This window comes from Pseudozyma hubeiensis (assembly GCF_000403515.1).
Source record: "Pseudozyma hubeiensis SY62 DNA, scaffold: PHS32, whole genome shotgun sequence".
Taxonomy (NCBI): domain Eukaryota; kingdom Fungi; phylum Basidiomycota; class Ustilaginomycetes; order Ustilaginales; family Ustilaginaceae; genus Pseudozyma; species Pseudozyma hubeiensis.
Window position 1 is genome coordinate 572,161 of NW_012133814.1, and position 24,026 is coordinate 596,186.

The 24,026-nt window shown below is 56.3% G+C and overlaps 9 protein-coding genes across 9 annotated transcripts in view; 6 read left to right on the forward strand and 3 right to left on the reverse strand.

Moving 5' to 3' along the window:
- PHSY_003207 (DNA repair protein) overlaps positions 1 to 1,375 on the forward strand; it is a gene marked incomplete at both ends in the record, with an annotated part of 2,100 nt that extends 725 nt beyond the window's left edge. The window contains 3 exons of the mRNA XM_012333828.1: positions 190 to 406; positions 547 to 665; positions 1,104 to 1,375. Coding sequence (XP_012189218.1) covers positions 190 to 406; positions 547 to 665; positions 1,104 to 1,375 — 608 coding nt within the window. The remainder of the gene's footprint in view (positions 1 to 189; positions 407 to 546; positions 666 to 1,103) is intronic.
- A 2,695-nt stretch (positions 1,376 to 4,070) lies between these two features.
- Positions 4,071 to 7,799, forward strand: PHSY_003208 (hypothetical protein; the record flags this gene model as incomplete). Its single annotated transcript, XM_012333829.1, has 1 exon — positions 4,071 to 7,799. One exon carries the CDS (start codon positions 4,071 to 4,073, stop codon positions 7,797 to 7,799), a length of 3,729 nt encoding a protein of 1,242 aa, XP_012189219.1.
- Positions 7,800 to 9,585: 1,786 nt separating this feature from the next.
- PHSY_003209 (likely protein kinase) lies at positions 9,586 to 11,058 on the forward strand (the record flags this gene model as incomplete). Its single annotated transcript, XM_012333830.1, has 1 exon — positions 9,586 to 11,058. One exon carries the CDS (start codon positions 9,586 to 9,588, stop codon positions 11,056 to 11,058), a length of 1,473 nt encoding a protein of 490 aa, XP_012189220.1.
- An 892-nt stretch (positions 11,059 to 11,950) lies between these two features.
- Positions 11,951 to 12,652, forward strand: PHSY_003210 (potential mitochondrial protein; the record flags this gene model as incomplete). The annotated part of the gene is made up of 1 exon (XM_012333831.1): positions 11,951 to 12,652. One exon carries the CDS (start codon positions 11,951 to 11,953, stop codon positions 12,650 to 12,652), a length of 702 nt encoding a protein of 233 aa, XP_012189221.1.
- A 322-nt stretch (positions 12,653 to 12,974) lies between these two features.
- Positions 12,975 to 14,930, reverse strand: PHSY_003211 (hypothetical protein; the record flags this gene model as incomplete). The annotated part of the gene is made up of 1 exon (XM_012333832.1): positions 12,975 to 14,930. One exon carries the CDS (start codon positions 14,928 to 14,930, stop codon positions 12,975 to 12,977), a length of 1,956 nt encoding a protein of 651 aa, XP_012189222.1.
- A 140-nt stretch (positions 14,931 to 15,070) lies between these two features.
- On the forward strand, positions 15,071 to 15,875 carry PHSY_003212 (endonuclease/exonuclease/phosphatase; the record flags this gene model as incomplete). The annotated part of the gene is made up of 2 exons (XM_012333833.1): positions 15,071 to 15,186; positions 15,731 to 15,875. 2 exons carry the CDS (start codon positions 15,071 to 15,073, stop codon positions 15,873 to 15,875), a joined length of 261 nt encoding a protein of 86 aa, XP_012189223.1.
- Positions 15,876 to 15,933: 58 nt separating this feature from the next.
- On the reverse strand, positions 15,934 to 17,514 carry PHSY_003213 (lipase; the record flags this gene model as incomplete). The annotated part of the gene is made up of 1 exon (XM_012333834.1): positions 15,934 to 17,514. The coding sequence occupies one exon, from the start codon at positions 17,512 to 17,514 to the stop codon at positions 15,934 to 15,936; it is 1,581 nt and encodes a 526-aa protein (XP_012189224.1).
- An 897-nt stretch (positions 17,515 to 18,411) lies between these two features.
- Positions 18,412 to 20,964, reverse strand: PHSY_003214 (hypothetical protein; the record flags this gene model as incomplete). The annotated part of the gene is made up of 1 exon (XM_012333835.1): positions 18,412 to 20,964. One exon carries the CDS (start codon positions 20,962 to 20,964, stop codon positions 18,412 to 18,414), a length of 2,553 nt encoding a protein of 850 aa, XP_012189225.1.
- A 152-nt stretch (positions 20,965 to 21,116) lies between these two features.
- On the forward strand, positions 21,117 to 23,947 carry PHSY_003215 (chitinase; the record flags this gene model as incomplete). Its single annotated transcript, XM_012333836.1, has 3 exons — positions 21,117 to 21,357; positions 22,698 to 23,015; positions 23,595 to 23,947. 3 exons carry the CDS (start codon positions 21,117 to 21,119, stop codon positions 23,945 to 23,947), a joined length of 912 nt encoding a protein of 303 aa, XP_012189226.1.
- Positions 23,948 to 24,026: the final 79 nt, after the last annotated feature.

Consider the following 24,026-nt stretch of genomic DNA (forward strand, 5'->3'; position numbering starts at 1 on the left):
CTCTGTGCGCGTGCACACTCGGCTGATCCGGAAAAACAGGCCTCTCAGTTTGTCAGAGGTTTGTTCCGGACCTTACGCTCTGCTGCTACGGTAGTCGTGGCGCTGCATCTCATATTGGCTATCGAACGCCAACCCGCGAAGCGACGCTGTACGCACAGACACTGCTGTCATCCGAATCATTTATTGTAGTGCCATCGGCTGATCTGGAGACACACGTGCTGAGCGATGACGAAGATTCCATCGCTCGATCGTCATGTTCTGCTTGGAAGAAACGACAACCGTCTAGTAGCAAATGGCATGACAACGGGGATGACGACGATGATGATGACGGCGGCGGCAGCGGCAAGTTGAGTCCAAAACAAGCGTCTGCTCGTACTGTCCCTGGTTCTGTAGCATCGGGGCTGTCGTCATCTCAATGGCACTGGGCATTGTCGCAAAAAAAACAATGCATCTGAGGTGGATGGATGGTCGGTCGGTCATTCGGGCGAGCGCGGCTCGGTGAGTGCTAACGAGAGCAACACCAACTCCCGCAGTGTTGGTTTCAAGGTCCGGCGCGTCGACGCGGGGGCAGCGCAACGCCGGAGCAGCCGAGAAAATCCCTTCTTTGCAGCAGCACAACACAGAGCTCAACTCGCGTCTGCTTCTCCTCGATTTCCTGTTCAACGGTGAGGATGCAGTGGAGCGAGGCTAGGTTAGAGCCAAGCTACACACAATACTCCCGTGGTAAGACCTTGGCTCATCCGCTAGCAACAAACGATGCAATTTTGCCTCGAGCTCCAAGACAGGGGTCTCCTGAACGAGGTTGAGCTTGAGCTTGGCGGCATCGTACCTGTATTCCGCCGCGAGCAGCGGGGAGCTCAAAGTTCAAAATGAGAAAAAATGTTGAGATGAGGATCTACGTTTTCCCTTTTGTCCAAATCCCAGTGACCGACCGACCGAGCGAGCGAGCGTGCGCGTGCCTTGTTTCGAAAACGAAGCGAAAAGGAGGTCTCTCTGCATGCACGCTACACAGTGGGATGACGTGCGAGGCGATCTGCGCTGCATGGCCTGCAACCAACACTGAGACATTTTCTCGCCCTTTTGGGTGTCTCCAGATTGAACAGGAAGATCGATTCGGCACGTCGCTTCTGCTCGACAACCCCTGACTGGCAGCATCACCAGCCTCGTTGCGCAGAGCAATCGACGTCACTTGGCCTTGCAACGGCAGCGAGACAAGCCTCGACGTCACCTGCGCAACCTCGTGATATGGAAGCGATCGACAGATACGATCTGCAACCATGATCTGCAACCAAGATCTGCAACGCTCGCTTCCGTCGTTGGTGCAACGCTGCGTGGAAAATCAAAACATCATGACGACAATGGCGGCAGAGGGTAGCGCTCTGCATGGCAATGTCTGAGCATGCAGCCTGTTCAATCGGACAAACGACCCTATTCAATCAACAATGAAGGCGAACCCGGGCGAGGGCGGCATGAACGCGAAACAACAATTGCACCTCTCGACAGGACTTGCAGTACTCCTCTTGCCAGCCAAGCAGCGCTTAGCCCATTTTGCAATTGATCGTTCGACACGATAGTCCACCATGCAGGACGGATCCGAACGGGCATGCAGCGCTTGGCTGTCATGGAAAGAACTTTTCTTCCAGACTGGGTAAGCTGTTCGAGATACACTGTATTTTCCGACGCAAGCAGCACATGTTTCTGCAGACGATCAGCGGGTCAGTCACACAGCCAGCGGTATTTCAAAAGCAAGCAAGATCCGAGTGGCCCTACCTGGCAAGGCGAATCCAGGTACCGAAGGCGTCGGAGCCAAATATTCTCCTGTGTGTTTTCAGCTGGCGCTTCCGTCTGCTCTAAGCGACACCGACGTGCTCGCTTCCTTGTGTGTCTTGTGCTCGCCAGACATGTCGTGCGGCCGTTCAAACATGCCACATCAGAGTTGGCGGATAACTTGTTGGCTCAATGGTGCCGGAAGAACTTGACGGTAGCTCGCAACGGGAGCAGAGCCTGTTGCAAACAAGAAAAGAATGGACTCAACGTGGATCACCAGCCGACGCAATCGACGTGTTGCACGCCGAACAGTCAAACGGTTGACACTCGTCAGTCGCAGGATCGCGAGCAAATTGCTCGGATTTCCGCTCGCTAAAGGTCAGTCGAAACGACCTTCTCCGGAATGTCAATCTGTTTGACAAGCTCGCTTAACAGCGTCCCACTGCACACATGTCCTGCTACATCAGCTGCGTTTCGACGACCTCTATCTCTCGTGTTGCAGTGACCTGCGGCTCCATTGCCACGCTACTGCAGCCACCTCTTCGCCAAGGTGTAGGTGCAGCTGTAGCTGTGGCTTGATTCTCGGCCCTCGCTTCTGTCCTGCAAGACAAGGGCGAGACACCGACACCAACCGTAAAATTGTACACTCTAGCCCTGGAAATGCGATGTCCACTAGCCTTACACATCTGTGAGCACATGACGTTTTTCCGACACTGCGAACCCTTCTAGCATCTTCCGATCATGCAATGAATCGCATCTGAGAGGAGGAGTTGTTCGAGTCGCCTTTCACATTTGAAACGGCAAAAGCCCATTCTTACTTTGGATGGCTGCTTTCTTCTCGGACATTGACCCCGGCAAAAGAACACGCCGGGTCGGGGCCTGAAGGGTCCTGCAGGCACAATCAAGCCCCATGTCAAGACCAGCGGCAAAAGAACAAGCTAATTTGATGCTAAAGAAGGTGGTGAGCGTGCAGGAAAATCTTGCGTGTGGCGTGCCTTGTCTAAAGGGAAAATCAAAGTTGCGGAGCTGGGAGCGGGATTCGATGCACCATGTGCTGCACTGCACTTCGGGCGCACCTCTTGCAGCAAATCGCAGATCATTGTTCTTCTCCTTCGTCCTAACCTTTGTTCTTTCCATCATCTCGTCCCTCGGTCTCCTAGCGTCTTGGCAAAAGCCCTTTCTTCTCGCTTTAGCTCGCACAAACCACATTTAGCTTTTGCGCGAACAACACTTTAGAGCTCGTTGAACGGCGTTCCAACGATTCAGAAGATCATTCCTCGCTTTCTTCTAGCGGTACCCTCGGGGTAAATTTAGAGCTTGTTTATCCCTGGCGAGCAGGTCAAAGGGATCACGGCGCACTCATCGCCGGATCCGCTCTGAACGAGTCGTTCTCGAACGAGAAGAAGGTGTTTGGTCGAACGACATCTCGAGCCTCTTGCTCCAGCTACGGACTGATGGCGGAGGTAGCGCTTATGCTTAAGACTGGCTACCGCCCAGCTACTTAGATTGGCATCGACAAGCATGCTGATGCGCTTTCCTGGCAGGAACACATGAGAGCGGCAAACTGAGATAGAGACACAGACCGAGTCGTCATGGAACGAACGAAGCTGCGATGCGATGCGCTGCCATGCTATGTAGGTGCAAGCAAGCGGGATGAACGGGGAGTGAACAGGCGCTTCGGCTGATGTTTGCAGAGCAAATACAGGTAGAAATCAAGCAAAGGTAATGCTCGTCGAGGCGTTTGAATCCTGTCACTGCGAAAGAGAAACCTGCACTTCTTCTTGTTTATGCTTCGACGTCGGCGAACAGCGTCACCGGCAGCCGCAACGCACCACGAAACGAAACGAGCAGCCGTGAAAATCTGGCTATGTGAGGTCGAAGCGTGGTCACAATACCTAGTGAAATCGCCGATTCTTTGATTGACCGCTCTGATTCATCGAGATGGTCCGAACTTTCTCCACAGACCCTTGCCAGAAACTTTGGCAGAACGTCAAGAAAAAAAAAAAGTCCGGAAGAAAAGGCAATTTTGACATCGAAAAAATTTCGAGCAAGGGTGCACAGTCTCAACTTCTTACACTTGCACATCGAACAGCGAGCTACCATCATCCATCTCCGTCATTACTGGCCAGGTCAAGATCGTTCAGAGACCTTAATTCGAAACGTTAGACGAGCGCTAGTTTGGGAGAGCCGCCTTCAATCGCAGCCTCGATCGGACCGACTTCCGCTCTTGCAAGAGGTGCACCTGCTCGCGCTGCTATACCCGTCTCCAACCTTGTCCTTCTGCAACGGCATCACAAGCACCGATGAACGGAAACAATCTTCAGCTCTTCTGGGAGATCGCCTCATCCAATCAGGATGCAAGGCTTACTTCGGCGAATCAGCTCGTCGAGGAGCTCCTCTCCCAACAGGACGTGCTCGCCTCCTCCTCAAAGATCACCCTCGACCTTCCCTCGCCACCAGAAAGCAGCGACGACGACGACAGCCAAGACGACGTCAACGTAGACGAAGCAGAGGCAGAGGCTGTCGAGGATGCATTGGGCAACCGCACCGTCGCAGATCTGATGTACGCCCTTCGACGATTGTTGCGTGGCCTCGCTAGTCCAAGGGAAAGCTCGCGTCTCGGCTTTGCCGTGGTGCTCACAGAGCTCCTCTCACGCATCAGCTATGCAGTCACTGCCAAAGAGATCCTCACCCTCATCCTCAAATACTCGAATCCGCAAGTCGCCGCCAGCAGACAGGAGCAAAAGGACTTCATGTTTGCCAAGCTCTTCGGTATCATGAGTCTCGTTCAATCCGACTTGCTCGTCCAACCCACAGCCACCTTGCACGACTTCAAACGCTCCATGCGCATTCTCATTGCTCTTTCCTCGGACAAACCATGGATGGCCGAGAGCTGCGCGTGGGTGATGGTCAATGCCGTAGCCCAGATCCAACGTCCAGATGTCAAGATCGGATGGTCGCAAGCAGCACAGTCTTGGATGACCGAGCAGATCTCCTCCACCAAGGAGCTGAGCCCTGAGAAGCTCGCCGTCCTGCTGCAGCTGAGTCATGGAGCAGGTGCCGAGTTCTTTGCCGACACAGCGCTCCCGACTATGCGCAAGGAGCACCCGCTCTCGACGGCCAATCTCGCTTCGCTCGCACGCGTGCTCAAGGAGGCGATCCCGTCCGAAAACGAGTCGGCCGCTCCCGCCGGCGCGCGCTCTCGCTGGCAAGCCAAGATCCACTTTGTCTGGGATCTCATCCTCGACATCTTCTTCGATCCTGCCGCCACCACAGCAGAGGCCAAGATCTCGTCCTTCCCCGACTTCTACCGCGTCGTCGTCGACGAAACCCTCTTTGCCGCTGCTTCCTCGCACGATCGCAAGTCGTGGGGATTCCAGGTCTTCCAGCGTGCCCTTCCGCGTGCCAACGATGCAGACAAGCCAATGCTCTTTACGCCCAACTTCATGCGCACGCTCATCAACCAGCTCGGCAACCGCGACAGACTCCTCCACCGTGCCGCCGTCAAGGCTACCGAGACCATTCAGGACGTCGTCAAGCAGCAACCGCATCTCGGCTTCGTCCTCGTCACCCAGCTCATCGGCAAGAACGGCCACCAGAACTTCGATTCCATCACAAAGACCAAGACGGTCGAACAGGTGCTTTCGTCGCTCGACATTGATCGTGTGCGCGAGTACGTCAAGCACCTAGGCGACATCATCTGCCAGGGCATCGAGACCGAAGACGAGGACGAGGTGATGGAGATCACCAACCGAAGAAAGTGGGCGCTCGATCAGCTCTTGTTCTTGGTACGCACACCTACCGTTCCCAAGGACGACGAGCTGCTTGTCGACATCCTAACCTTCCTCGCCGCGCACGGATACTTTACCATGCAGAAGCCGCTCAAGAAGTGCTTCCTGCTCGAACGTCTGCCCACGCCTGCCTTCACCGACTCGCTCAAGCAGGTTACCCGTTCGCGCTTCCTCTCGAGCGTTTCCGAGCTGGCCAAGCAGGCAACGTCGTCCACCGTCGCTGCTGGTAAGAAGACACCCGGCGTCGCTCAGGACGGTCAGCTGTGGCTCGCGAAAGCCCACAACGTCCTGCTCCAGCTCGAGAAGGACAAGAGCTTCAAGTCGATCTTTGACCACGACGACGAGATCGCAGCCAAGCTCGCAGATGGCGTGCGCTGCCTGGAAAAGGTGCGCAAGTTCGAGGCAAAGAGCACGGATGTTGATGTGAAGGACCGCACGCGGGCTTTCCAGTCGCTCCTCCTGTCGGCGCTGCTTGTGTCGGCGGATGCGGCCGACGGCGCGTCCGACTTGGTCGAGCCGCTGTCTGCTTGCGCAGACAAGCTCTTCCCCGCTGCTACTGCTGCTTCATCGCGCAAGGGCAAGCAGATCCTCGAGGAAGGGGAGGACGAAGTCACCGGCATCGAGTTGCTCTGCGACTGCCTGCTCAGCTTCCTCGAGCTCTCGTCTGCCTTCCTGCGCACTTCGGCTTCCAATGCGTTCGAAGCCTTCTCGCAGGACATGACCAAGTCGAGCATCGGATTGCTCCTCTCGCATCTCGGCACCGCCGACGAGGTAGCCGAGGAGCAAGACGACCAAGACGAGGAACTGGACGAAGACGACGCATCCGCATCGGAAGAAGCTGACCAGGACGGAGAGGTTTCGGACACCTCGGCTACCAGCGACGACGAGGACGATGCCTCGGATGCAGACCACGAGGAGGAGGACGATGACGAGAACGAACCGGTTGATGAGGAGCTTCGGGCTCGCGTTCGCGCTGTGCTCAAGGAGTCCGGTATGGCCGATCCTGAAGACGATGATACTCTCAACGCAGAGGACGATGATGACGAGGCGGACGATGCACAATCGGATGCAGGCTCTGATTCGAGCGTCGAGTTCTCGGATATGGGCGATGACGAGATGATGCTCTTGGACGATAAGCTGGCCGAGGTGTTCCGTCAGCGCGTATCCGCAGTCCGTGGTCAAAAGGAGGCCAAGCAGGAAGCCATCGCCTTGCGATTCAAGGTTTTAGAACTCGTCGAGATCTTTGCACGCAAGCAGCCGCAGAGCCCCTTGATGCTGGATCTCATCCTCCCCCTCTATGAGCTATGGACCAATCGAGACGAGGACACCGAACAGCTCGCCACCAAAGCTCGCACTTTGCTCATCAGCCGCATCAGCAAAGCCAAGACCGTTCCCGACGAGTTCGCCGCGGACCAGTTGACCGCCCTGCTGCAGCGAATGCACACAGAAGCACGCGAGTCATCCTCCAACGATGTCTCGAACGTCAGCTCGGCTCTCAATCTCTACCTCACCAAAGTCGCTCTCTCCTCCAGCCCTGATAAAATCAGCGCAGCATTGGAAGGACAACTTGTCTCGATCTACCGCGAGTCGTTGCTCGACTACCTGCTGCGAAAATCGTCTCGTCTGCGTCACGAGTTCCTCATCGATGCGTTCCGACGATTCCCCCTGCTCGGATGGGAGCTTCGATCGGAGCTGCTGGACAACGTCCGACCGGGCGCGGCGACACGAGCCTTCCGACAGGTGCAGGTCATGTCGATGCTCCAAGCCGTGCTGACTCAAATTGCCCAGCGAACGGAAAAGAGCGGGGAAGTGTTGGCCTTCGTACCCGAGATCAGCAACGCTTTCGTTTCGATCGTCAACGATGCTTGCGAATCCAGCACTGGAATGACATCGAATCACCTCAAGGACACGATCAAGTTTGTCCTCCAAGTTGCCAGGATCAGCGCTAAGGTGGGTGAAGCGGAGAAGGTCAAGAGCGCATGGAAGGTGGGCAAGCTGCAAGAGGCAGGGGAGAAGCTGCAGGCATCGGAAAAGTTCAAAGCGTCGACTTCGATCCATGATCTGATGAAGCAGTTGCTCAAGGTCATTCAGCCCGATGCGAAGGGGGAAGCGGCGGGAAAGAAGAAGGACGGCAAGAACAAGAAGCGCGCTGCGAATGAAGAGGTCGGTGCGGGGAGCGAGACGAAGGTGAACGGCAAGTCGCCATCGCCCAAGAAAAAGGTCAAGTCGAGCGACAAGTGATCAGGGGAGTTTCGAGAGGGATGGGTTTCCATTGTCACAGTGTAATACAATAGGTGTTCGAGCACAGTATCATACAACAACTCTGCTGCACGCCGACAGAGAATGAATGTGACTGTAGAGAAAGAGACAGACGCTTGCCTGACTCGGGTTTGAAGCTTTGCGTGGGTTCCGCAGCGGCAGCACCCAAAGAAAATGGTTTGCTCTGCTGGCTGTGCCATGTGCGAAAATGAGTTGTCACAATCGTGTCGCGCTCCCCTTCAAGCGCCAGATTGTCGACCTCGAACAGCTTGGTGCGTTCCTGGATACATGATGAAGCTCAAAGCGCGATAGTCAACCGTCCATGAATGATGAGATCGACCCACTATCGCCAGCATTGGCACTGGCGCAGCAGGAGACGAGGTCGGCAACTCTGTAAGAAAGTCTCGGGTCACTTTCTTATGTGAACAGGCGGTCCAGTTGGGGAATCGTACCATTGGCCGGTGGTCTTCGCCATAGAGATCTGCAAGCTGCACTGCACGCAGAAGAAAGAGAGTTGCATACAAATTCGATTGACAAGCGGAGGGTGTGCTGCAATGTACTTCAATTGGATTGAACGAGCTGCAAGAGGCTGCAAGATGGAAATATCTACCGTACACGTGGATTTCAATTTGGCTTGCGTGAGACTACAATGAGAAGCAACACCCACAGCCAAAAGTTGTATTCGAGCCTGCATTGACGCTTCCAATGACCGGTCTGACTTGGAAATTTCTTTACCATGGCCTGTATGCAGCAAATTGCCGAATTTCCACCGGTTTTCCCGCCCAAGCTGGCTGGCTACTTGTGCATGTTTGAACTGCGCTTCTATAGGCCTGTTTTTGGGCTAGTCGTGTGTGACTGTGTCGAGAGTGGAAGCCTGGTGTAGGCTCGTGCTGCTGCGATGAACCCCTTTCGCCAATGGCTTCTGCTGTCTACGTGTGTCTCCTTTCTGCGCCTCTCCCGTCTCGACGCCCGCCCACACTCACCTCGCTTCTCTTGTTTCCTTTCTGGATTCTGTTGGCTGTCTCAGTGCAGCCCTTTGCTCCGTTCGCTCCGCTGTCTTCCGCTCTCTCGCGTTGACTTCTCAACACACAGATTTACACACACAGACACACAGACACACAGACACACAGACACACAGACACACAGACACACACTCACATTCTCGCAACTCACGCAACTCGCACGCGCAGTCTGAAGCAGCTTTCCGTTGCCCTTCCTCTTCCTTCCTCCTCTTCTTTCCCATACTTTCCGCATTCACCCTCTCAACCTCTCCCTACATCCGCTTCACCTCCTCCTCTGACGCTTCACGTTGCGGGCTCTTCGACACCCTTCTCGCGCGTCAACCTAAACGGCAGCTGCGGCAGCATCCACGTTTTTCAAGGCAATTGCTGTCGTCGTGATCGGTGCAGGCACTGCGCGATTGCTTCTACACGCCGACCTCTCCAGGCCTCACATCGATCCCCAGCGGCGGTCATCAACTGCCCACCTCCATCGTGACCCAGCTGTCCGAATCATCCCTTCCCGCTCCGAATCCGCGCATTCTATCGTCTCTCTCTCGAACAAGAACGACCTCTCTTCGTTTCCAAGACAAAAGCATTGCACACGGTACTTTACCACACTGGTCTCATCTCAGGCATAGCCACAGCAGCTCCATCGTCGTCGTTCCATAGTCTCGACCCACTCAGCTCCCTGATAAGCCGTCCTTCCGAGCTCCGTCAAATCAGCAACCGACTGAACCTCTCTCTGCCTCTTCTTCGACCGCTCTCCCATGGCACAGCCGCTTTCGCAGCCCTATCACAACTCGTTCGCATCCATGACATCTCACGCTTCCCACGCGAGCTCCGGCTCCAACGTCGTCGGCGTCCACTACCGTGTCGGCAAAAAGATCGGAGAGGGCTCCTTCGGTGTCATCTTTGAAGGCACCAACCTGCTCAACAGCCAGACCGTCGCCATCAAGTTTGAACCACGCAAGAGCGATGCACCCCAGTTGCGCGACGAGTACCGCACCTACAAGATCCTCGCCGGCTGTCCCGGTATCCCGCAGGTCTACTACTTTGGCCAGGAGGGTCTCCACAACATCCTCGTCATCGACCTGCTGGGTCCATCCCTCGAGGATCTGTTTGACATGTGCGGTCGTAAATTCAGCATCAAGACCGTCGTCATGACCGCCAAGCAGATGATCACGCGCGTCCAGACCATCCACGAAAAGAACCTCATCTACCGCGACATCAAGCCAGACAACTTTTTGATCGGTCGTCCCATGACCAAGGGTGCCAACCTCGTGCATGTCGTCGACTTTGGTATGGCCAAGCAGTACCGCGACCCCAAGACGAAGCAGCACATTCCCTACCGCGAACGCAAATCGCTCAGCGGCACTGCGCGATACATGTCCATCAACACCCACCTGGGTCGCGAGCAATCGCGACGAGATGACCTCGAGGCGCTTGGACACGTCTTCATGTACTTCCTCCGCGGTGGTCTGCCATGGCAAGGTCTCAAGGCGGCGACCAACAAGCAGAAGTACGAGAAGATTGGCGAGAAGAAGCAGAGCACACCCATCAAGGAGCTCTGCGAAGGCTTCCCCGAGGAGTTTGGCATCTACCTCAACTACGTACGCAAGCTTGGCTTTGAGGAGACGCCCGACTACGATTTCTTGCGCGAGCTCTTCTCCAAAGTGCTCAAGAGTTCGGGTGAGCAGGAGGATGGCGTCTTTGACTGGATGCTGCTCAACAATGGCAAAGGATGGGAGGCGGGTACCAACCGAGACCGTCGCGACGACCGCGATCGTCAACGAGAGACGCGCGCATCGGCTGTCCCGCAAGCATCGGCAGCGGCCGCGCAGCAGCAGTCGTCGGCGTTGGCCCGCAACGGGTCCAAAGGCGGACGCAAGTCGGGAGGAGCACAACAGCACATGCAGAGCGACCGATCGCAGGCTGGCCAACTGCGCGCAAGTCACGGCGATTACACGCAGAACGGGTCCGGCTACGGAGGTGTGGGGCACGCATCGAACGTGGCTGTTCACGACGCTACCGTCGCAGGCATCCCCACCCAGAACGGTACCCGGGAGCACAGCCATGTGGGTCACATGACACCCACTGCCATGTCTTCCGGGAACGGACTGGACGGCCGTCGTGGCGACACGCGCCAGGCTGTGGGTATCAGCAACGGAGAGGATCACCCTGCGGAACGAAAAACGTTCGGTCAGAAGTTGGTGGACGTGCTGACGTGCCGATGCGGTTGAACAACCTGCGAGAGGCCAGTCAGTGTTGCGTACCACGAAGGCAATGATACCCTCTGTCGCAAGGCACATCAACGTCCATGTCCACAGCCTTATTCCCTTCGTTTGCATATCCTGCCATCTCCGTCGAACGCTAGGCTGAGTTCCTCAGCTGAGCAACGACACTCCGCTTCCATGCTACCACCACCACATCTCTTCTCTCACGCGCATGCACTCCGCTAATCGCTCATGTCTCATCATCTCCAACCCACCCATTTCAACTCTCAGTGTACATTCTTGCTCTCCCTCACTCGCCCTCTCTTCACGTCAACTTGATCCTTGGCCCTTTTTTGTTCTCTCAGGTCGTCACAAACCAAAAATCCAAACGCTCTCTTTTTTCATCTCAAACCTCGCTTTACTCTGGTTTGACCTTGATTCGAGACATGTGTAGAATTCCTGCATTATCGCTTGATGTTGGCTCTTGAGGTGTGAAAGCGATGAATTCGAGGATGATGGGCGAGGAGGGCTGTGCGAATCGGTCGGGATGTGGTAGGGTGGTGTAGGGGTAGCGGAGTGGAGTCGCTGTGAGGGGGTGAGGTTGACTAAGCGAGAGCGAGATGTGTGCATGGGCCCTGTCGGGCATTTTTTTTCGGGCGGACATTTTGGGTTTTGGCGGGAGTGAAGAAAAAAAGTTGTTTCTTCTTTCCTTTCCTCGACGATACTCTGTTACGATTTCGACACATCGGACACCACCGCGAGGACTCGGTATCGCATTGCGACCAACAGGATTTGCAGGCGTTTAACCCAGAAAAGCTGTGGGAGATAAACTCGATCCCCAAAGTAGACACAAGAAAACAAGCCGAGCAGTACGATGGTGATTTCAACCATGGTTGCGACAGGTGCTGGTAGGGTAGCGATGACGACGCTCTCCCGTACAGGTGCTATGGGACGAGCACCAACAACGGCAAGAACGACGATCGACTCTGTAAACCGCTTCAAGCCACTGCATACATCGGCCGCGCTTTACGCACCCATCACACCACCACCACCACCACCCCCTCCCTCTTCATCATCATCAACACCACTCACATCCTCACCACCACCACCGCGCAGTAACGTCTCCTCTCGACCCACAAAAGTCAACCACAAACCTCTTCCCAGCGTTCCCAACACCCTCCCTATCCTGCTCACATCCGTCATCCTCGCCCTCCTCTCATGGACCGGTTTCACCATCTACGCCACGAACAAGGAAAAACTATCGTCGAGCATCTTCAAATCCGTCCTTACCACTGTCAAGACCTCCCCTGAGATCTCTTCTCTCTTCTCTTCATCTACCCCGGTAGTGTTGAAAAGGGAAACATGGCTAGGTGGTCAACCACGCGTGCAAGGCGCGGTGAATATGATGCAGGGACGAGTGGATTTGGCCTTCCAAATCCACCCACAGGGAGAGCAGGACAGGACGGCGACGGTGTACTTTACAAGTATCAGGGAGAGCAAACACAGCCCGTTCGAGATCGTCAGGTTCGTGGTGGTGGAGGATGGAACGGGCAAAGTGGTCAGTCTGTTGGAGAGCGGTGGGTTTAGAAGTATCGATGTTGAGAGTGGAGATATCGTGTAAAAACTGGGAAGGAATGTTAAAAACCATTTGGCAAGGAAAAGCCCAGCTGTGAAGACCTGAGGTTTTGAATCGACGTTGTGAGACGCACAGAAGTGAGGAGAAATGTGCAAGGGAGAGAAACCGCCAACAGATCGGGCACTGAGGAAAGCCGAGTTTGTGTCAGTTACCAAGCAGCTTCGAAGGGAGGAAGAGTCATGCTCGGGAGCACATTCGCAAAGCCCGCACGCAAGAGTCGCACATTCTTTTCACGCGAGAACACAAAACACACACCGAACACACCATCAAAACCCACACATTGTCATTCGCATAAGTGGCAAATCCCTCAATCGGACAAGTGATACCTCTGGACGTGCGGATCCACGCCGCCTCTCGACATGGGCTCGTTCGACGTCGTCGGCTGTACGCCCCTGGCACCCGCTACGAAGCTGGCGTAGTCGGGCGGGGGACCGTCGACGGGACTGGAGGCGCCGAGGGAGGAGCCGCTCGCCCAATCGCCGTTGCCCCTTGTGAGCGGAGTTTCTTCGTCCTCCCTCGCCACGCTCTGCTGTGCGGGTTTGAGTGCGGCGGGGGGATCGCGGAAGGGGGAGGTTGGTTCGGCGGTGGAAAGCGGGATGTTTTGACGCGTGGGGCGGTGGAACTGCAGGGGTGCGGTGGATGGTTGGCGGCCCGCTGGCGCCGATGCTGAAGGCTGGGTTGGGTACAGCGTCCCTGCTGGCGGTGGCGCGGAAAAGTCGCCTCTCTGTCGATTTGTCCCTGCCGACTTTGGCAACCTCCCGTACGCGGAATCGTTGAACGTCTCCTCCGAAACATCACCCACTCCACCACCAGCCCAACTATCCTCAACCCCCTCCTCGCGACGATAGCCATAACTGGCATCCACCGCACCTCTTCCCCCCATCATCGGCGGATAGGTATGCTCCTCCCTCCCATTGAACCCTTCCGTGCCGGGCGTCCTCGCCTGCAGCAGCAGCTCGTACCTCTTCTGCCTCAACCTCTTGCTCACCACCGGTCTCACCTTCTCCATCTTCTGGTACAACCAGTACGCCGTCCACACCGTAATGATGAAACTGATCACCAGCACCACGTACTTGATCACTTTGCTCTTGGTATCCTCCGTCCCCGTACCGGAATTTTTGATGGCTACACCGAGGTATACAATCAGCAGCTGCTTGGGTAACGCGAGGATGGCAGCGAACGTGAAGACGAAGATGTTCATACCGACGGTGGCGAACACGGCGGTGGTGAAGTGTCCGGGGATGGCCGAGAGGCGGGCGAGGAACATGACCCAGAAGCCACCGTCTCGGACCATCTCGGCCATGCACGCGTAGTGGATGTTCTTCTTCTCGTAGTTGCTCGCCATACTCCTGAGGCAGTGTTTGAAGGCGTAAAAGTTACCGATCTCTCCCAACAGCGTTCCCAAGCTGGCAATGCCGAAACCGATCCAGATGCCGTACACCAGTCCAACGAGGATCAGCACGATCTCGTGTCCGAACAGCGGTGGGAAGGAGATGATGAACAGAATCGCCACGGGTATGACCCAACCCCACGCTACGGTGGTGACCTTTTTCGAGATGGGTGTCAACCAATCCACGATCTGTCTGTGGTAGATCGTGGTGAGGGCAACGATGGCGATGACGACGACGAGCATGACCCACCAGTGAAGGTACCTCCAGTGAAACCAGGTCTTCCACTGTTTCAGTAGATCCTTTGCCGCCTGGACACCGCTCTTGCCACCGTTGGGTTCGTCGAGATCGGGCGGGAACTGCTTCATGATCTCGCGCTGTTCCGCGTTGAGTCGCGACACATCCGGCGGCGTATCCGGAAGCAACCCGTCCGACGCCTCGATCCGATGTCCCCGTCCGACACCGTATCGACCGGAAGCTTCGTCCTTGGTGAAAGCGTACTCGGTCCCGCGCAGCGTGAGATCCTGACCCCCATCGTCGGACAGGTTGGTGGTCGGATGAGGTTCTTTCGTGTACGGTGTTTCGCGCGTGTAGGATTGACTGTGGTTCGAAAAGCTCGGACGGAGTTGTTCAGAGGCCGGCGTAGTGTTGTTGTAGGGGTCGTGGTAAGGGTGGAGGTTGTAGGAAGAGTTGGCGGTGGGGCCAGCGTGGAAGTGGTTGTAGTCGAGACCGTCTTGGTGCGAGCCCAACATGTTGGTTTGCGAGGTAGAGTATGGGTATGCTTGCTGATGCGGTTGATAGGGTGCATCGGTGAGTGGGTTATCGTAGAAAGGTTGCCGCCCTGACGGCTGCTGAGAGTAGTACGGGTTCGACATTGGTGTCGGTCTTGAGACAGTTCGAGTTACACGAAGGGTATTGGTGTGTGTGCGTGTGTGGGGAACCCGTCGAGCCGATCGAAGCTGGAAGGAGGGTGCACTCTACTGTTCCGGTCTATCTCGATGGACGAGAACAGACGATGTCGATTCCAAGGTGCAAGGACCTCGTCCGGTCAAGATTGACGAGCTTCGTCTACGCCGTACGCGACGTCAACCCCAACGAGAAAGTGTCTCCTTGTCGAACTGCCGTGCCGATGTAATCTGCCGAAGAGTGACGTCGAGCTCGAGCCCTATGTGATCGCTGCTCCGTCGTCTACGATACGTCTTAGGGTAATGTATGCTATGAGGAGAACCAGCTCCAAAAACCAAGATGATGGTCGACAATGTCGTTGCGTGCTGCGAACCCTTTGTGCCTGTGCAACGCAATGCAATCGACTCTGCCTTTTGACGCATCTTGCAGCTTAATTTCTCGCAGCGAGGGCGGTGCTGCTGCAACTGGAAAAATGCCGACAGACGCGGGGCAGTGCAACTTTCAACGCACACCCGAACGTGCCGCGTCTCACTGCCTGGAAATTGACATTTCGCAGCGAAACCGTCGTGCACGGTGCGGCCGACGGCGGAGTCGGATGAATGTCTATATCGCGATCAAGCCGTTCTTTTCACTTTTCACGTCCAGAGCACGGTCACAAGCAGCTTCCCCGCGAGGATCACACAGCAAATGTCAACTAAAAACTTCTTCGTTCAATGCGAGAACACGATCTATGAGGTAACAGTAAATGGATACGGGAACGGTATGGCAGTGCGTGCAAACAAGACGACTCGTCGTCAACCGATGCGCCAGGAAGCTCCGTGAAGTCTGATGCTGAGCCTGAAGCTAGGAGCCACCGTGTAGCAAAACTGGGAACAACTCGTTCGCAACGACTTCACCGCAATGCTCGGCACTGACGCTGTTCCGGAGGGTATACGTGCTCAGAAAGCAAGAACCTCTTTACACGATTGAGGTTCAGACCGTCGCTGGTTCGCCATCCGACGTCTCATCCGTGAAGTGCCAGCTCGTGCAATCCTGACACTTCTCCTCCGACCTCGCCTTCGGTACAGCTAGCTTGTCGTCCTCGTCCGTGTCATCATCCGAATCTCCATCGTCATCTGCGCTATCCCCCCTATGCCACGGCCATCTCCACCCGCGAATCCCCACTCGGCCCGCCGCCTCCTGATCACCTACGCTGCGCAACTTGGCCTTCTTCTTGCGCACCTTTTCGCTCCAGTCCTCGGTCAAGATGTCGTCGACCAGCGTGTTGATGCGGTGAGAGTTGACCGACATGGACCAGCCTAGCTTGCCCACCGTGTCGTACACGATGCTCTTGCCCGCGTGGCACTTGGACTCCATGGCGTAGCCAAAGTTGGAGCAGATCGAGCCAGCACCGTTGCATGTGCCCGTGGCGATCGGATCGGCGTTGTTGTAGACGTGCACGATCGGAAGTGCTGCCACTGGGCTTTCGTCCGGATGTCTCGCTGGCGGCAAGGGCAGATGCAACCGCATCGCCGCCATTCGCTCACCGGGCGCTTGAAATGTGATCGTCGGAACACCAAACGTCATGCCCAGCAACGATGAGAGTGCGCCTCCAAGACTGTGACCCGTAATCCAGACTTGCGAGTCCGGATAGGCATACGAGATGTTGTTGAACAGATCCGTGATGGCCGGGTAATAGAGCGACTTTTCGATCAACGCTCGTTCCACACAGGTTTGACCGCATCGGTCGCCGTGGCCTTGATAGCAGTCGCACACGGTCGACCACGACCACGACACTCGCGCACAGCAGCACGAGAACAGCAGATTGTCGTTGGTCTTGTCCCGACGTGCCGTATCTCCTCCCCCCAAGAAGACGTTGGACGTTCCCTTGAGCGCCACGATGATCGTGTCGTTGTCGTGCGTGGTGAAGATGTGACCGCGAATGCCATCGCCATCCCATCCGAACGAGTTGCCTGGATCGAAGCCTCCATCGCCCTCCCAGTCGGTCGTGTCGTTCTTGTACGCTGCGGATGCCATCTTGGCGAAAGCAAGCACCGTGGTGCGGTCCGTTACGTCAGGTGCTTCCACTTCCACGTCCTCCCAATCCAATTCCGTCGACGCCGCACACATTGCATCCTTGTAAGATTGGCCGCGCACCTCGAGGTACCTTTTCGGATCTTTCGCTCTTGTGATACGCTGTCGAACGGTGCGGATGGCAGGGATGAAATCGAGATTGGCCTGATTGGCTTGCACATGGTCGGCGGTGATTTTGAAATCGAAGCTGGCCTTCGCCCGCTCGTGCGATTTGTCTCCTATCCCTCGATGATAGGCTTCCCTCAGCCCAAAGGTCTTGACGTTGGCTTGACTCGTCTGCCTGGCGCCGTAGAGAGATCGTATCGAAGAGCCGAATACTTGCTGCAGATAGGAGGTTAGGGCGAAGGGTTGATCGAAGGCGGACACAGCGAGATCCGACTTTGGCGGTATGAGTCCTTCTATGACGACGGCGTTGACTGTCCAGAATGATAGTAGTAGACATGCTGCGATCAGCAGCCCTCTTTGAAAGGTTGTGTGCATGTTGATGTCTGGTCGGCTGACGGCGAGCCAGCTTCACACGAGATGCATCAGAAGCCCCAGTTGATCGATTGAGCTGGGGCAGCAAGACACAGGGCCGGGCGACGAATCCAAGATTGCGAATGTCTCTTTCCTGTGCACAGCGTTCTGCAGTAGTGAATTACTTGGACGCAGACGTTCGATAGTGATGTTGGTAAGGTGGCAAGGTGTTGCTGTTCCGGTAGAGCTACAGTACACCCTAATTAGGAGTTTGTGGTGCTGAGCTCGCTAGCTGGCCGTGTCATTTTTGAAATAGGGTTTCCTCCACAAAAAACACACCCTTGCTGGTCCGCATCCTCCGATAAGAAGCGCGCGCGTCTTCCAGGCCTCTTACAAGAGAGCCCACAAATTGTGTCTTACACCCACACACAGCGTTAGCGCGTGAGACTGCCCCAAAATTCGTCACTTGAGCCTTCTGCCTCGCCATCATCTTGCGTCTGCCTCGCTGCTCGTCGCACACGTTCACGTTCTTTCCAACTACACATGCCACAAGAGTTTGTTGTTGATCCGAGTGTCACCGTTGCCAAGCTATGGCAATCGGAACCAAGCAAAGTGGTGGTTGTTATTTTGTGGTGGTGGAAAGTTACCTACAACAAGGACGAGAACAAGATAGAGAAAGAAAATAGCCAAACCATGTTGTTACAGAGTAGAATAAGTGAGAAGAGGGCCTAATGGACCTGTCAATCAACCTGGTCGTGCCAAGGTCGACGCCAAGTCCTGTTTCCAGAGATTGATTTGAGTGCCAGGGCTGCCTGACAATCAACTATTGTACAAGTGCGAAGGGAGCATAGGGAGTGGGGGCAAAAATGACCGGATCACATGGTCGTATGTCGTCTTTTTGACTCGGTCAGCTAGATCGAGTCACTGAGAGTCGACACTGACGTTGCCGACCTGACTGGCGCCAGCTCGACGGAGTGCTGCTTCGTGCTGAAGACCAGCCTTGGATCCGTTCCAGGCATGGTCCAACTCGTGCAGGTCGAGCTTCTCAGGAGGACCGAACAAAATCGTCTCGACCTCGGCGTCGCCCGACGAGGCGCTGTCCGATTGCGACATGGGGCTGAGCGAGTCCGACGCCGATTCAGGCGAGCCCGACTGAACCAGATCAGGAGTAGGATCCGAGCTAGGGCTGGATGCGGTAGCACCAGCACCCAATTGATGCTGCGTTATCTGCTGTTGCTTAGGGTGGACGAGCGGAGTCGTCCTTGTGGTCGCCTCGGGTTGCTGAGGCTTGTTATCGTTCGGTTCGACGGATGGAGTCGTAAAGGTGGTGAATCGAATCTGGCGCGGAGGTGGCAGCGCAGGTCGACGAGTCGAAGGCTTCTCGGCTTTGGCGGGCGCCTCTTTCGAACTCTCCGTGGCCTTGACCTCGGGCTGCTTGGCGGCAGGCGTCACCGTGACGTCTTCTGACTTTGCAACGGCCGTGCCCGTCTCAGGGGCCAAGACCTCGGATACCGAGTGCTTGGGAGTAGTCGAGCCATCGGCAGGAGGTAGATCGAGCGGAGCGGGCTGCTCCAGATCCGCCAGCGGTCCCACACCCATGAGGAACGGGCTGGGCAGGTCGGTGACCTTGGTGTGCAGGCTCAAGGTCAAGCCAGGACTGAGCAAGGGCGAATCCATCTCGATCATGGGCGAGAGCTGCATGTAAGGAAGCGCGTTCGAGTTGCTTCGCTCCATCAGCTCGGCGCCCAGCTTGAGCGGCGCCAACGCGTGCGGACCAGTTGGCAGTCCTGCATGCTTTCGTCTCTGCAAGACAGGCGTGCCGATCTGCCCCGTCTCGTAGTTGCCGCGCTTGGTCGTGCTAGCTGCTGCCGAGCCGAGGTCCACGGCATGAAGATTGGGAGACGAAGCCACGACAGCAGGGTCATACGGCAGAGACAGCGTGAGCGAGCCTGCATGCCGATGCGGCTTGTCGGCGCCCACCTGGGTGGTGGGCAGAGCGTGAGCGAAGACAGAGTCTCGCCCCATGCGGAAGGAAGCAGCCTTGTCCTCCACACTGGACATGGCGACATCCTCCTCCTCGGTCTTGCAGCGTGGACTGTCGGGCGAAGGGAGGTCGCATCCAGACAGAGGGCTTCGTGGGGTGGTGGCAGGGGTGTCGTCCATCTCTGCTTCCTCGGTGGTGCCGCGTCGAGATGCAGGCCAGAGCGATTTGGCCGATGACGGATCCGAAGGCTGCGAGTCGAAGAAGTCAAAGTCGGCGTCGAGCATGGCTTGGTGGAAGTCGTTCTCATCGTCCTCCTCGTCCTCGTCTTGCTCGATGTCATCGGCCTCTTGCTCATCCGTCGAGGCTCGCTTCGTGAGGGTGGCAGCGTGCAGGTCTCGGAAGCCGAGCATACCGCGCACGCCATCGCGAAGAGGTACGTAGGTCAAGGGCGCACCAGCATCGCCCTCGAACTTGGCAAGGCCAGCCGAGACAGGGGACGACGAGGTGATGATATCGGCGTGCTTCCACGACGGTTGCGTCTCCCTTTTGTGCGCTGGCAAGATGACAGGTCTTTTAGCAGATGCCTCTGGCGACACACTGACACGTCCGCCGCGGATGAAGGTGGGCTGCGAGTAGTGCATTGGCAACTGCATCCTAGCAGAGCCGTCACGCGGAAGCAGCGGAGGAGGCGAAAGGTCCAGCGAGTCGTGAACGTCTCCGATACGAACGCGCTTCGAGACGGTGCGAGCGCCGGCCTCGACATCTGCGTCCGAGTCATCGCCGTCGCCGCGATGCGACGCTGACAAGACGGAAAAAGCATCTGCGTCTCCTTTCCTGGACAGAGGAGTGCCAGCTTCGAACCTGCTGCTTTTCGAGAGACGACTCTTGTGCTTGGCCTGGGCGACGGCGAGGGATGGAGACTGGCTCTTGTGAGCAGAAGCTTCGGGACTGATGCTACGACCCTTCTTCTTTGATTTGGACGCAGACAAGACCGAGGGAGCGGCCGGTGTCTCGACGGTGGTCAACGTGGAGGGCGGCCTGTACATGCTGCTGGGACGACGCTTGCGCTTGCCGGGGCCAAGGTCCTCTGCATCATCCCTGTCCACGGCGGAATCGTGGTCGGAGCCGGTGTTGCTGGCGACGTCTGCGTCTGGCTTTGCTACTTTGCGCGATTTCGAAGAGACGGCTGAAGCAGCCGGAGTGACCGCTGGAGATGTCGAGGGGCTGTCACTGTCGTCCTTTCCACCCTTGGCATGCCTAGCTGCGTTGTAGAGGGACGAAGGGCGCGAAGGTGGTGGAGAAGGTGAGGGCATGAGGCGGCTGGGGAGCTTACGGGTGCGAGTGGTGGTGCGACGAGCAGGGGTCTGATCGTTGGAGGAGGCGTCGACCGAATCCGCCTCGCTGTTGGATGTCACATGCTTGACATGATGGGGAGTAGGAGAGGCAGCGGTGGCGGCAGCGAGTTCGTTGCGAGCTCTGGTGGCGGCCATGACCTGTGATGTTGGCTGGTTGGGAGGTGAGAGGGAGTGAAACCGGATCGAGACTACAGACCGGTGCGGGTGACGGAAACAGACGTCAACAACTCGTCAAGAGATGGTGCGACTGCTACGTAGCGTGTGACAAGATGAAGTCGCTCCGCGAGATGCAATCTGCAGAGGCCGAGAAGGAACGAAAAGGGCTGGTGGAAGGAGAGCGAGCGCGATTGATGCAGAAGAAAAGCACACCAAACGCTCAATCAAGAGTGAAGGAAGGGACCATTCATCATCCAGCGCCTGGCAGGAGGCTTTGTAGGCGGGACGATGCGACGGATGACGGTTCTACGCTAGAGCCACGGATTCAAAGCCGCTGCGTGGACGTGTGTTGCTGCGCAGAGGTCAAGGCTTGTGGGTGACACCTGGAAAGACCAGCGGAGCGGATTGCGTCCTATAGAGTCGGGAATGCTTGGTGCAAATGTGAGCGAAGGCAATGGGCAGCGTCCAGAGCAGGGACGAACTGAGGCACAAAGCTGGGTTGGCGGATGTGTACGTGAGGAAGGGTGAATGGGATGTAAGGGCCAGAGATCGCTGGTGGTCGTGCGCGGAGGCAGTGGTGTGATTGATGTCGAAAGCAGAGGCCGGCGAGAGTGAGAGAGAGACAGAAGAAGCGAGAGAGAGAGAAGCGGTCGTCGATGGTGTTGCGTATGTGTCGAAGGATGTGTGCTTTGAAGATGGAGATGGATGAATGTGATGTTTTCGAGAAGGTGAGAGAGTGATACGAAGGAGAGTCGTTGATTGTGTGCGGTTTGCTGCGCGGCGGCGCCGGTAGGCAGAGAGCGCGAAGATCGGCTCGTTGGGTGACTGGCTGCTGGAAAAGAGGCGGCGTAGCAGAGGCGGCCCGTGTGTGCGTGCGTGTCGGGTGCGACTTCAATTTGGCTTAGGAAGGAATGCATTGGCAGGGCACAGACAGCAAGCAAGCAAGCAAGCCGGGCAGCCACTACAAATTAACTTTCACCGGCGAAACGCCAGAGCGAGGAAAAAAAGAAAGGAAAAGAAAAGCTCAGCAGCGGCGTATGCTCAGAGGAAAAGACTGCCGCAGAGTAGCAGGCTCTCTCAGGGTTGCAAGCGAAGCGAGCGTCGATGATGAATTGGAAAAAGCGCTGAAAATCACTGTGCTCCGTCAGCACACAAACGGCGAGAGCCGGACAGCTCACGCGCAAAAGTGAGCGAAACGCTGTCTCTGGTTGGTTGGTCCACAGTTCGATTTTCATTGCTCAAGAAGAAAGCACGTCTCCTTGGTGTTGCTAGAGACACTCTGGCTCTGGCTGTGTCATCATGCACCTTTTCAATCTAAATCGCAAAAGACTCAAAGGACCAACGATATCCGCCTGACGAGATGATGGTCGCAGCAATGCAGCACTTGGAGGCTCGAGCGCAGACACTAGCCGGCACGCGGCGGCAGAGATCATGCATGGGAGCCCAGCGGAACAAGAGAGCGAGAGAGCGAGGCAGAGTCCAAGATTCTGAAGCGTCTGGACTTGGATGAAGGATGCGCGCGCGTGAGCCACAATGAAGGGCAGAGCGAAACAATAAGGCTCGTAGCGGCTCACTGGACTCAGAGGAGAGCACGACAGCACGCCGCAGTGACGAGTTCAGTCGCCTGCCTCGGAACTTTGTACGCGCCGCCAGATCGTGGTTGCCTTTTTCGGGCCTCTCAGATAAGCTTCTCGTGCCTTTCTCCGTCTTAGGCGTGAAGCCATCTGAACAAGTCTTTGCGCACCGCACGCTCGAACATCGCGACTGCATCGAATTGCGTCCAGTATGTATTACGTTGCACAGCATCGTAGAGCGAGTTTTCAGAGGGATGAGAGATGGAGAGAGACAGCCTCCGAATATCGAGGAGCAATTCGACGAAGCCGTAGGGAGACGGAGCGATGCCGTGTCACGTTCTTCTGTAATCGTGGCGTGCTGTCATTCCACTTTGAAGCCAGTCTCAACCACCTTCAGAGTGATCTTTGCCTCCGTCCTGAACCGGACGGCCGGGGTGTATCTATTAAATATTATATGTGAGCTGCGTTTCTTCCGCCTCAGGGCTGTTTCTGCCTGACAGCTCTTCCAGAATCAATTTGAGGACCTCTGATTCGCGCATACCTTACGTACTGCCAACTTTGGCCGATGCAACGAGGGGCGCTATGCCTTTCGCCTCCTGCATCGTGATGGTCGGACTACGCCACCTTTTTTGCGCTTCTCACCGTGCGAGGCTTCAGATGTGCGTGCTGCCTTGCTTGCTTGCCGATGCACGTTCATCCGAGGTCATTTTGAGAACAAAAAGTCGAGCGGCACAGCGATGGCCTGCAAGGGCATCCATTCTATGCGGCGCGAACAGGCTCGGCGAGACCGACTGGGCATCCATCTCCAATTCCAGAGGCTGTGCACAACCCTGGCGTGAGAGAGCCATCGCAGATCCCGTCATCGGGGTGCACTGAATCGGGGTGCACGGGTCAGTTGTTCGGGATAGCCGCCGTTGGCTATGGTTCCGGCACCCTGAAGCACGCTCGAAACTCAGCTAGCTTCTCAGCTGGTCCAGCACGCACGCTCGCACGCACAAACCGCATTTTACAACTTTTAAGCTTTCCGGATTCCAGCTTTGGAGCTGCACACCACAGTCCGACGCCGTCCTCTCCTCTACCTATTGCGCTCGATCGACTCCACTGTACGGAACTGGCAAGCCGCTGCTGTCCTGGCTGTCAATTGCAAAGCATCCCTGCTCCTTGACGGGAAACCTTGGGGAGATTTGGGACGAGACGTCTGCCTTCTGGCAAGCACCAGCCACCGATTTCGCCGCTCGTCTGAGACTCTTCGCATCGACGATACCCTGGACATCTCTATACACCCTCAAAGAACCGTGAACTTGACGGAGCCCATCTCTTCTCTTGCGTTGTGCCTTGGAGTCACCATCGTCAATCTCATCTCATCATCAAGCTTCCTCTTCAACTAGGTACTCTGCACTGCCGGACTTGCTCTGTATACCCATGTCGGGGTTGCGCTAGTGCACGTCGATCCGGCTGCTTTCGGTC